Genomic DNA, 13,832 nt, shown 5'->3' with positions numbered 1-13,832 from the left:
GACTAAATTACCTATTTACTCGTTTTGTTATCATCAAATGACGTGACATCAGGCACGTTCACGTGTCATGCCACGTCATCCTTTAGTGTCACGTGGATAGTCCACGCGACACTAAAATTGATCTCACTAACGACGTTACTTTAGAACTTAACGGAAGGACTATTTTGCAACATTTATGCAAAGATAGAGACTATTTTGAATTTAATATTAAGTTAGGGACTAATATGTAAAATGGGTACAATCTCAGGGACTAAATTGCCTATTCACTCTATAAGAAACTGTATAAAAGTTTTTGTTCAATTTAATTTATAACCTATAATTTATATACTCATTTTTTCAATTCATAGTAGAGTTGTTTTCATCCGTAAATGTAGGCTACATTAATTAGCTTAATGACGTAAATCTTGTTTCTTCCGTTCTTTCTCTCATTTCTGCTGCCTTTTAATTTTCTGTATAACTACGTTTTTCTTGTTCTACGTTTTCTTTAACTACTGTGTGTTGGCTTCTTGGACTGTTTTTGTCCAGGTTCGTTCCGTAGTCTCTGTTTCTTGGTGAAAAGACTCAACAATAAGCAATACACGTAACAAAAAAATTATAAGCAATGCAACTACTCCATGTATTGGACAGTCACCACACTAATTAATATTGATTAATTACGTTAACGTTTAAAGACAACTTTTACAGTTATACGAAAACTGTAATAGAAAAATAATTGCTATAGTACTGTAGCACTAGTATATTATAGTCTAAAGAAGACGCCAAATGCTTCCTTTTTGCATGTTTTTTTTTAATTGCACTGAGAAGAGGAACTATAAGTCTCTTACAGCCTCAAGAACAAAGTTAGGGACGGCATCAAAAACATAAAATTTAAAATCTTCCCCCACAGCATGTTTTGCCATTTTATCCGTTACTTAATTGGCTTCTCAAAAAATATGGTTTTAAGTAATGTCTCCTTCATTGTTATGAACTTAGTGAATATGTCTGATAAGTACATGACATGGATGTAGCATACAACTTCCTTGGACAAAAGTTGAACCGTCAACAATGAATCAGAATTCACACGAGACGAGAGTAAGACCAAACCAAATTATCTTCAACTCTGCAATAAAGATTGAAAACCGTCTAGATTAGCACCAAATCCACAGATAAAGGAGCCATTGTGGTCTCACAACACACCTCCTTTTTTGCATGTCTTGAGACATGTATTATAGTCTTTTTCTTGGTTTCAAATCACGGTTTCTTCTTTTCCTTTCATATTAGCTCCTTCTATATTTACACGTATGGAAAAAGAAAAAGTTACTTCTATTTTTCAGTGGTTATATTTTCTTCCATTATTATATTAAGAACAATTAAAAAAAAACATTAAAGACAAAACTATGACAACAACCACCAAACATTAGGTGGATAATACCTTGAATGTCATGATCTTATTAATACTCTTCAAACTTGACCAAGTTTAAATATTGACACTAAAAGAAGAGTCTAAACCACTCTTATAACTATTCCCTTAGCCTCGATTAGGGACTCTGAAGGACTACATAATATCAAAGTGAACAATATCTCAAATGCAGTAACCCTAACAATATCCTGCGGATTTGAGGTCAAGTTATGATTTGATTCCGTACTAGTTGGTTTAATTACCTTCTATATCTGTTTATGTGCTTGATTGTTGAATATTCTTAGTCTTCTTATGGTCAACGTTGTTGGTTCTTCATTAGCCTTGATGTTAACCCTGATAGTTTAAATTTCATCCTTCATTTGAGATGGTGTTGGGGGTCCTGGTCGTAACTATACCGCTCTCTTCGAATAAAACAAAACACGGTTCGTTCGTTGTGTGCCAGTTGAAACACGTCTTAATAGTTAATACACCATAAGATTGAAAAAGGGTTGAAACGGTACGGTAATCCAATCACAGCAAACTTCTTATTATAGCATCTTAAATTTTACACAGACTTCCAGTTGACATACTATTAATATCAAAATTGAGTTGCTGATTAAGTTAGAATAATAACAATTTATATAAAAAAAATATAAATATAGTATACAGTTTCCAGAACTCTCCTAGAACATGGTTTGAATGGTTTATCCTTTGATACAATGTGTGTGTGAGAGAGAGAGAGGAAGCATGGGCTCAAAGCCTGAAACAGCATGGCATGCATCAGGTACAGCAGCATCACAAACCATGGAAAAAAATTCATTTAAAAAATAAATCACCTAAATTTCCAGTTTTGCAACTGGCCTAGTACAGATAGCATTTCCTACAGCTTTAGATTACCATAAATAGAGAAACAGTACCAATGAAGTTCAGCTCAGTTATGTTATAAATCTCCTAGTATCTATGTGATAGGAGCAGAGAAACAATCACAGAAACAGAAGACGTAACAAACATGGATACAGGGGTACACATAGCAACATCAGAAGAAACAGACACAGCAAATACGAAGGCAGCAGCAAATACGAATGCAGGGGTACAAATAGTGAAAGCTAAAAGAAGAATTACCAGACCCACGCACTTAAGAGACTATGTTTGATGAGCAGAAACACTAGTAAGAGGAGGCTGAGCTGACACGTGCAGAATTTGCTAGGTCCAGGTGTCCTTTGCTTGGAAACATCCAGAATTGTATACCGTTAGGATATTATGCCAAGATTCCTGAAAAGATATGATAATAGATATGATATGGATAATTCCTTAGCAAATTGGCATTATAAATATATGTAAATAACTAGCAAATGGAATAAGAACAATACATTCCTTCTCTTATCTGAGTTTTCCCCTTTCTTCACCTTCTTTTCTCTTCTCGGAGGCCCTGGCCCTCGAAGCCAGCTGCAGAACACGAGCACTGCTATCAATTTTGGTGCTCTCGTTGTTCCTCCCATGGCAGATTCCGATCGCACCTCTTTTCCCCCCGATAAGCTTGAAGACGCTCTCAGTCGTTTGGCCAAACAGCAGTTATACCTGGGTGAGTCTGTGAACGCTATGACCATGAAGATTGACGAGCTCCTTCAACGAGTCTCCCCCGCTTTTTCTCCACCACCACCAACCCCGCCTCCTCTTCCTCCGCCACCGCCTGTCCCTACACCAATACACAGAATCAAATTAGATGTCCCACGATTCGATGGATCCGACCCTCTCGGATGGATTTATAAAATAAATCAATTTTTTGAGTACCATCGTACTCCGGATTCAGACAAACTTACAATTGCCTCTTTTCATATGGAAGGCCGTGCTCTAGCGTGGTTTCAATGGATGAACACCACCGAGCAATTTCCCTCGTGGCCAGCCTTCTTGAACGCCCTCCGTACGCGTTTTGCACCATCCCAATTTGATGATCCTTCAGGGGCCCTAAGCAAACTCACGTAGACAGGTACCGTGGCCCAGTATCTCTCCGACTTCGAGGATCTTGCAAACCGCACCGCCGGCTTACCTTCGACCTTCCTCCTCAGCTGCTTCATCTCCGGCCTGACCCCGGAGATTCGAAGGGAGGTACAAGCCCATCAGCCGGCCACATTGATCCAGGCGGCGGGCCTTGCAAGACTCCAGGAGGAGAAGTTCTCCGACATGCGTCTATCCACTCGACCCCGACCCTCTCCTTCGCCTTACCCCCCGCGCCCAACACCTTCCCTTTCCTCTTCCCAACCCAGCCCCACCCTGTTACCACCATTATCAACCCCACCTCCTTCACCCCCTTTCAGAAACCCTAATTCCCCACTCTCAACTGCTTTACCCCCTCTTCTTCCACCACCTAATCGACCAACTCCGACCACTTGGAAGCGTTTTTCCCCGGAGGAGATTGCCTCCCGCAGAGAACGGGGACTCTGCTTCAACTGTGAGGAGAAATTCCATCGAGGGCATCGCTGCGCCTCGCGGATTTTCCTCCTCATTTCTGATGAAGACGACCCGGCTATTCCTAATGTACCCACTTTCGACCCTTCTAACCCACTAACTCATGACCCGATACCTACCCAACCTCCAGATCCACCCGATAGCCCAACTTCTTACCCAACCCAAATATCTCTTAATTCCTTAGCCGGTCATGTCGCCCCTGAGACCATACGCCTTGTCGGAGCCATTTCCGGCCACCCATTGCTGATCTTAGTTGATGGGGGTAGTACCCACAACTTTGTCCAACAGCCATTGGTGTCCCAATTGGGCTTATCCTGCCGGACCACCTCTCCCCTGCGGGTAATGGTGGGTAATGGTCAATATCTCGAATGCAACTCCGTCTGCGAGGCCATTACTATCCATATCCAGGACCATAGCTTCCTTGTTGACCTCCACGTGCTCCCTATCTCCGGCGCCAATATTGTTTTGGGGGTCCAGTGGCTCAAGTCCCTTGGGCCAGTGTTAACTGATTACACTACATTGAGCATGCAATTCATCTCTCAGGGCCAATTAATCAAGTTACAGGGAGATCCGGCGGCCAACCTGAGTTCAATTTCTCCTTCACAATTTCGACGTTTATGTCGCACCGAACACCAGGGACTCTATTTCCATATCACTGTTCTGGAACACACGCCTCCTGCGGCCATGGAAGACTTACACCCCCAGCTTCAGATTCTCCTCGACCAATATGCGAGCTTGTTCCAACCCCCCCAAACATTACCACCGCCACGTACCACCGACCACCATATTCACCTTCTTCCCCAATCAACTCCGGTGAATGTCCGACCTTACCGGTATCCGCATTTCCAGAAGCAAGAGATCGAATTACAAGTTGAATCTATGCTTCAACAGGGCCTAATCCAACCAAGCAATAGCCCTTTTTCGTCCCCAGTTTTATTGGTTAAAAAGCACGATGGGACCTGGCGTTTCTGCGTAGACTACAGGGCCTTGAATTCCCTTACCATCAAAGACCGATTCCCTATTCCCACCATAGATGAACTGCTTGATGAACTCGGGGGTGCCCAGTGCTTTTCGAAACTTGACCTTCTTCAAGGTTATCATCAAATTCGAATGAACTCAGCAGACATTCCCAAAACGGCCTTCCGAACCCATCATGGCCATTATGAGTTCCGGGTCATGCCGTTTGGACTCTGCAATGCTCCATCATCGTTTCAAGCTACCATGAATTTCATTTTCAGGCCCTTTCTCCGCCGATTTGTCATCGTTTTCTTCGATGACATACTCATTTATAGCAGCTCCTTCGATGATCATCTACAACATCTAGCCTTGACCTTTCAGGTCTTACTTGACAATCATTTTGTCCTGAAGCGTTCTAAATGTTTTTTTGCCCAATCGCAGGTTGAATATTTGGGGCACGTAGTCTCTTCCAGAGGTGTAGAACCCCTGCCTGACAAGATAGCTGCCATTGTTAACTGGCCACGACCTCACTGCACGAAAGCTGTTCGTAGTTTTTTGGGACTTGCGGGTTTTTACCGAAAATTCATTCGTGGTTATGCTATGATTGCTGATCCCTTGGTCAAAGCCACTCTTCAGGAACCATTACAGTGGAGCCATCAGACAGAGACTGCCTTTCAAACTCTCAAACTTGCCTTGTCCACAGCCCCTGTCCTTGCTCTGCCGAATTTTCAAGAACCCTTCACGGTGGAGACGGATGCCTCCGGCAATGGCATGGGCACTGTCTTGTCTCAGCGAGGACATCCCATCGCATATTTCAGCAAACCCTTCACCAAGAAATTACTCTCGGCGTCAACATATGTCCGGGAACTGTTTGCAATTACTTCTGCAGTGAAGAAATGGCGCCAATATCTATTGGGCCACCCGTTCACTATCATTACAGATCACAAAAGCTTAAAGGAGCTCCTTACACAAATTGTGCAAACTCCTGAACAACATTTATACTTGGCACGCTTAATGGGTTTCGATTACCAGATTCAATATCGCTCTGGAGCTCACAACCAAGCCGCGGATGCTCTTTCCCGATCACCGGAATTTTCTTCATCACTCTCCTTGCTTCTCTCCATCCCTTGTTTGACCTTCCTTGAGGAATTACATCGACAGGTGGCCAATGACCCTCACTATTGCCAACACCGACAAGACATCATTAACTCACCGGCCTCGTATCCTGACTTCACCATTCGTCAGAACCTTGTTCTCCAGAAAGGACGAATTTGGCTTCCCCGCACTATTCCTCTCATTCGTACACTCTTATTAGAATATCATTCAACTCCACTTGGGGGTCACATGGGGGTAGCAAAGACAATTGCTAGGTTGTCGGAAAACTTCATTTGGGCCGGCCTCCGATCTGACGTGGCAACTTTTGTAGCTAATTGTGCTGAATGTCAATTCACTAAGTATGAAACCAAGCGCACTGCCGGTTTACTTTGCCCACTTCCGGTTCCTTTTCGACCCTGGGAGGATCTCTCCCTCGATTTTATCACCGGACTTCCACCATTCCAGGGCAAAACAGTGCTTCTCGTTGTTGTCGATAGATTTTCTAAGGGCATTCATCTGGGCATTCTGCCTTCATCCCACACAGCACACATGGTGGCTTCTTTATTCATCGACATGGTTGTTAAGCTTCACGGCATTCCTCGGAGCTTAGTTTCCGATCGCGACCCTTTGTTCATCAGTGGATTCTGGCAGGAGCTTTTTAAGCTCAGCGGCACTCACCTTCGTATGAGTTCAGCCTACCATCCACAAAGTGATGGTCAGACTGAGGTTATGAATAGAGTAATTGAGCAGTATTTGCGCGCTTTTGTTCACCGTCGGCCCGGACATTGGGGTAAATACTTACCCTGGATTGAGCTCTCACACAACACTTCATGGAATTCCGGCACAGGTTCCACGCCCTATGAGATTACATTTGGACGAAAACCTTTTTCATTTCCGGAATACATCTCGGGAACTTCAAAATTTGATGCTGTGGACGATCTTTTGAAACACCGAGAGGAAGTGTTCAATTGCATTCGTAAGAAATTGCTAAAGGCTCAGTCCCACATGAAGAGTATTGCTGATACAAGGAGACGCGACGTTAATTATGACGTTGGAGATTGGGTACTTTTAAAATTGCGCCCTTATCGGCAGCGATCTGCTAAGGCAACTCCGGTTACCACCGGCAAGCTCGCAAAACGCTTCTACGGGCCCTTTCAAATCCTAGAACGCGTTGGTAAGGTTGCCTACCGCTTGAAATTACCCGAGGGGACTCGCATTCACCCCGTATTCCATTGCAGCCTCTTAAAGCCCTTTCATGGTGATCCCAACGCCGATACTACTCCTCCCCTCCCTGCGCAATTCATTAATAATCAGCCCAGCATCTCCCCCCTAGCCATTCTCGACTATCGTCGATCGTCTTCGGCAGATGATGCACCATGGGAAGTATTGGTCCAATGGAGTGGGTTATCCCCGGATGAAACTTCGTGGGAAGACTGGGAGATGCTAACGCAGGAACATCACCTTGAGGGCAAGGTGATTCTTCAAGGGCCAAGGGAAGTTGATAGGAGCAGAGAAACAATCACAGAAACAGAAGACGTAACAAACATGGATACAGGGGTACACATAGCAACATCAGAAGAAACAGACACAGCAAATACGAAGGCAGCAGCAAATACGAATGCAGGGGTACAAATAGTGAAAGCTAAAAGAAGAATTACCAGACCCACGCACTTAAGAGACTATGTTTGATGAGCAGAAACACTAGTAAGAGGAGGCTGAGCTGACACGTGCAGAATTTGCTAGGTCCAGGTGTCCTTTGCTTGGAAACATCCAGAATTGTATACCGTTAGGATATTATGCCAAGATTCCTGAAAAGATATGATAATAGATATGATATGGATAATTCCTTAGCAAATTGGCATTATAAATATATGTAAATAACTAGCAAATGGAATAAGAACAATACATTCCTTCTCTTATCTGAGTTTTCCCCTTTCTTCACCTTCTTTTCTCTTCTCGGAGGCCCTGGCCCTCGAAGCCAGCTGCAGAACACGAGCACTGCTATCACTATGGTTATAAACTTTCTAGTCCTAAGTATCTATTGTCATAAACTTTCTAGGATCTATCTTTGATTGCTAAGGATTAAAAAAAATAAGAAAGTAGACAGTTTTGCAGAACAACTGACAAATTTACAACAGGCCCTCAGTTAAAGTCTTCATAGGAATAAGATGTAGCAAAAACAATTTTTTTATTAATTGTCAACCACACATGTAGATTAATTACAGCAAATCATTTACTAATATCAACTACTGTGATCTAGCATATAAATATAGCTGCCTGTAATTCTTGTCTTGAAGAGCATTAAGTTATTGGCACTGGATTGCTACCTATCATGTAATTATATAGAGAAAACCAAGTTCTCTGAAGATGTCAGATACTCAGATATAAAACTGAAGTATTGTTGGCATTTCATATATAGCATTTTTTTTAACTATCTAGAAAACACAACATGAACACTGCTTATACAAATAAGCAAAATGTAGGGGGAAAACGGTAAACATCGGGGGTGGGTGGAAATTCAGAGCCACTCTCTTCGATATTGTAAATAACAGAAATCTTCTTGACCAGGCTGGTCTGGTTCTAAAATTGGACACTGACATAATGCCTGGACATGAAATCCAGACTTATAGTGCACCAGTTGTTTTTCAATTTCTCTAATTATTTTTTACCAGATATTGCATAAAACATATAATGCATATACTTGATAACCTTATCAGGACAATATATAACCTCCAACCACACACACCACAAAATGGGGAAGGAATAAAGGGGGTTCAAGAATTTGCGCTAGCTTCGCAATTTCTCATTGGAATGCTAAGAAATCTTTAATCTGCAACAACAAGTATGTGCAAAGTTGTTTCCATTCCATGGAAGAAAGAAATATGAATGAGATAATTAAAAGAAGACAGGCAGGCACTCATTAGAGATTTGATTGTCTAAATATATAAAATTAAACCATTATTTTATCATAATTTAGATTAATTGAAGCTAATTATCGATGTGCAACAAGCATCCAGACGGGGCATGGTTGACAGAAAATTAAGAAAAGAGAAACTCGAAATTCAATTCAATTCAATTCAATTGACAGGTAGACTAATTCTTATTTGGCACTCTTCTAGCTTGCCAGAACTATAGCTTTTGGCAATCTTCATAATCAAGGACTTGTATTCTATTTTTTGGTTTACAAAAAATACTTGACTGTGTTAGAAAAACTACATACCTTTGAGCCCAATCTATATTGGGCTACCCATATTGAGTTAGGTCCTTGTCCTTGTGTAACAAGATGGGTTCTATTATTCCCACACAATCTTTTGCTTTTTGCACTTCATGTTTTGTTTGTTATTTTTTTCCTGATACATTCATTTGATCTTTTGTCTATAAATTAAAATTTATCTGTTATGAATAATATAAAATAATTAAATTGTATAAGTATATAAATAAATATATTATACAACTAGTGTTTTATAATTTATTTATTTTCAATCAATTTTAATGTAATGTTTTATAGTTTTTTTTAATACCGGTATCACTAATCCGACTAATTATCTTTTTTTAGGGGACTAATTATCTTTAAGAAAGCAAAATGATTATTTTATTTTTTAAGGAACAACCTAATCAATTTGCTATTAGTATTTTTTCTTCGGTGAAAAGAGATATGACTAGCACATCGTGTCTCCAACAACAACATAGTTTATTTTCACCCAGCCAAGGCTTGGAGGGAGCCAATGAATAAGGCAAAGAGGATCCATAGGAATGCATGGCAAAAAGTAGCTCATAAGCACATCACTCATATATAATAACAATCACTTCTATTGAGACGCAACCTTTAGATCCTTATTGGAGAATTCGTTAAGAATGAATTGAATTAATTGAAATATCAAGTACATTAGTATCTATACATCTCTTAAGATGATAGAGTCATGCAAATACCATAATTCACTAACAAATTTCATGATAAACAATTGTAATGGTCTATTTATGATCCTAACCCCTCCCTCAAGTTAGATAAATAGTACAATAGTACAATATGCCATCTGATAAAACTGGAAGAAAATGGAACAATTTATACTATAACTTCTCCCTAGCAAGATGATAGTAATGCCAAGATGATAGTATATATGTCGAGCTAATTCACTGTCACAACTAACAATGCAGGGGCAGAAAAAGGAACATGAAGAACTATAAGTCAATTATTGGAGCTCACAAGTTATTGTTGCAAGAGTTGGGTATTCTCTTTCTAAATATGAGCGAGACATCTTCTTTGATCTCCAAGAAATTAAAGAAAAGGCAAGAAGATTAATACATAAGTTGGTTATATGGATTTTTTTCGGTGAGCTATGAGTCATGTAGCATTCAGATCCACAAAATATACGCGACAAGTTACGTGATACTTTATTACACACGTTAGTCTTGGTATAGGAGTACATACATGAGTCTTGGTATAGGAGGACATACGTCCAATTCTTAATAGTTGGACTCTCAACATGTTATCTCTAACCATTTAATTATTCTGAGTATAGTATCATCTCTTTATCTCTTGACAGGTATTTAATTATTCACAAGACTACACATTATTTCTAAGTAGTAATTATCTGCTAACTTTTATCTTTAAGTTATACATTATCTTTAATTTTATCTATAAGTCATCTTTATCTACTAGTTATGATACACAGTTATCTAATAGTTTACTATATCATCGTAACAGGTTCTATCAATAAGAATTCGATCCATTTTTTCTTCGGTATAAATAATTAAAGATGTAAATCATAAAAAAAATATGAAAAAGTCACAAGATAACACAATTTTTTATCTCCTAATAAAAATATTTCTATTTTAATTTTTTTAATGAGTACATTTAAGATACCAGTTAATATTTGCGATTATGATTTTTCTAAAGTGTCTAGATTGAGATCTGACGCTACTTTTAATGGGTCTAGAGTTTAGACTCTAGTTTCTTCCATTGTACCAACTAGGCAGCTACCAACCAGGCAACTACCAAATAAAGATTTTTTTTATTATTATTGAAATTGAAGTGAATTTGACATCTATAGTAAAAATAAAGCCTCGAATCAAATTGTATATCGGATTTTTACGAAAATATTAAAAAATAAATATTTATTTTGTTTTTATTATTTTACTTAATTTTATTTTAAGAATATCCTATATCATAATTTAAATTATTTTTTACAAATTTTAAATATATAAAATAAATACTTATTTTTTCATAATTCACATACTAAACTACTGTTGATAAATAATTACATAATAACTATGTTCGATAAAACTGCCTACACATAAGTTAAATGAAAGGTAAAAAATTAGTTAGAAGTTAAAAATTGATAACTTAACTTATTGAATTGGAAGCAATTTTAGAATTTACTTTTTAATAAGATCGTTTTTAAGAGTTATTTTTAAAAGAACGATTTTTTAAGAGTAATTCTAACTAAGTTTTTTTAACCATGTGCCTTACGTAAATCTTATACATATTGAATATTTAGTTTTATCTATTATTTCTTTTAGATATATTTGTTAATTTAATTTTAAATTTAATAATTAGTCCAAAAGAAATATCTCAATTACATTTTATCTTTATCCACATTCTAGATTTTCTTAACTGTTTATATCTTTTAATATGCTATTTTCATCTCTACTTCTAACTATAATATATTCAATAAGTTTAAAAAATGATCAATAACTAAAGCAAATTTATATAGCAATAAAATTATTTATTATAAATTTTATCTATAAAAAATAAATATTTATCAAGCAAACTAAAATACTATTAAAGATATTTTCATCTTAAGTTTATCTCATTCCATTTAATTAAATAGATGAATTGAGGAGCTGTAAGTAAAGATAGTTATGATATGAATATTTTGCATGGCAGATTTGCAGCCGTTTTATGCAATCGAGATAAATTTGACAAGGGATTAATTAACGGACTCTAAAATTCAAGAAAAGAAAAGAAACAAATAAACACAGAAAGCACACGCGAAATTAATAACTGAGAAAAAACAAAACCCTAATAACCCAACAACATTCCCTATATAAAGACCCGCTCCGTTGCATGTGGAAGAAATCAAGTCTTTGTTGTTTCTGAGGCTCCCCTCACCTCTCTCTCCGAAATCCCCAAATTGCCTGTGAATGCTAGAAACCCTAGGCACGTTCGATTTGATGCTCTCCCATTTGCAATCAAGGGCGAGCGCATTCGGTTCTTGCACGCAAGGCTGGTACTACCGCTGCATCGGCCTCGATCCCTGAATTCATCATTCTTTCTCGCACCATCTTTTTCTATTCCGATTCGATTTGTTGTTGTTGTTGTTGTTGTGTTTTTGTTTCCTTCCTTGACGAATCATCACGATGTTGATGAGCAAGCAGAAGAAGAGCCAGATCCAGAACGCGAAGAGGTTGTTGATAAGCATCAATGTGCTGGGGAGCGCGGGGCCCATTAGATTTGTGGTAAACGAGGAGGAGCTTGTGGCGGCGGTGATAGACACCGCCCTCAAGTCCTACGCCCGTGAGGGGAGGCTTCCCGTCCTGGGAAACAACACCACCGGTTTCGCGCTTTACTGCCCCCATCTTGGATCCGATGGTACCTTCACTCCTCTCTCTTTATTAAATTGGATTGCCAAAATTGGTTTTTTAAAAATCTGGATTTTCAAATTACTCTGTTGTGGTTGCAAGATTTTTTCAGAATTGAATTCGACATATTACTCTATTGTGGTTGCAAGATATTTTCAGAAATTGAATTGGACAAATTATTCTCTTGTGGTTGCAAGATATTTTCGGAAAAGTGAATTGGAGGAATTACTGTATCGTCTGGAATCATGGGCCATGCTAATCTCTGTCTAGTCACATTCTGTTTTTTGTTTTTATGAATTGAAATTTTGTCATGTGTTTGAGACATGGATTCATGGGATGGTAGTCCCATGGTTTTAAATTGCGGTTGTGGTGAGCCAGAAAACATTTACATGACGGGCAATTACAGCAAAATGTGACCGCAGTTGCGTAGTCCTGAAACTTATAATAGTTTCTCCACTTTTTGGGTGAATTTATATGGTGTGGGTGTGTTTTAAAAAATGATTTTTTCTTATGAATTTTTCGTAGGCGTTTTTGGTGGTATTCTCCCATTTCATTAAACTTTCATCTCACCAGTATGTATAAAATATAAATAAAGGTTTGTCTTCATGTTCCAATTAGGTTACCAAAGAACAACACCAAAAACACACAAGGCTCGGGAACTATATCTAAGTTTTGTCTTTTTAGGTCGTTTTAAAACTTTGACTTCTGTGTTGGATTTGTTTGTTCTGAATTTTGGTGCGTTTGATTTGATGGTGTTGCAGCTCTAAGTCCTTGGGATAGAATTGGATCGCATGGGGTACGAAATTTCATGCTGTGCAAGAAGCCAGAGGGTGTGGCGGATGCAGATGGAGATGCAAGTGGGATTTCGCGCAGCAGCAGGGGGATTGGGAGCTGGAAGGCTTGGTTCAACAAATCCCTCAACCTCAAGATTTCTACCCACTGATTCGATTAATCGAATAAAAAAACTCTTGGGGAATTGAACATGATGCCTTTTGTGGTGAATGAATGCCACTATTATCAGTAATATGTATTTCTTTGCTTGTTTCTCTTCTCGCTAGCCCGAGAACCCTCTTTAGGAATTTGTTCAACTTTGAATTTTAGGTTTTGATTTTTATGGAATAATAAAATTCTAGTTTTGATTCCTCATTTCCTTCCTTGCCTTCTCTATTCAATTAAACTTGAAGAGAAGAGAATATACTTGCAATATTAGCTCACATTCAAATTGTATTTGTAATCAACAAAAGTGTCAGCGAGAAACTTTGCTTATATTTTATCTTAGAATTAGAAGGTGCTCATCCACAATACGCGGTGCAACTTGCAAGCCCAATAATTGCGGCAAGGAAAATGCATTTGA

At 38.7% G+C, this 13,832-nt stretch overlaps 1 protein-coding gene across 1 annotated transcript; it reads left to right on the top strand.

Moving 5' to 3' along the window:
• The first annotated feature begins 11,892 nt into the window (after positions 1-11,892).
• Positions 11,893-13,628, top strand: LOC114421565 (uncharacterized protein At4g22758-like). Its single transcript, XM_028387544.1, has 2 exons — positions 11,893-12,488; positions 13,240-13,628. Exons 1-2 carry the CDS (start codon positions 12,257-12,259, stop codon positions 13,419-13,421), a joined length of 414 nt encoding a protein of 137 aa, XP_028243345.1. The 5' UTR covers positions 11,893-12,256; the 3' UTR covers positions 13,422-13,628.
• Positions 13,629-13,832: the final 204 nt, after the last annotated feature.

The sequence above is a fragment of the Glycine soja genome, chromosome 8 (genome assembly GCF_004193775.1).
Source record: "Glycine soja cultivar W05 chromosome 8, ASM419377v2, whole genome shotgun sequence".
In the NCBI taxonomy this organism is placed as follows: domain Eukaryota; kingdom Viridiplantae; phylum Streptophyta; class Magnoliopsida; order Fabales; family Fabaceae; genus Glycine; species Glycine soja.
This window is presented reverse-complemented; position numbering and strand designations above follow the sequence as displayed.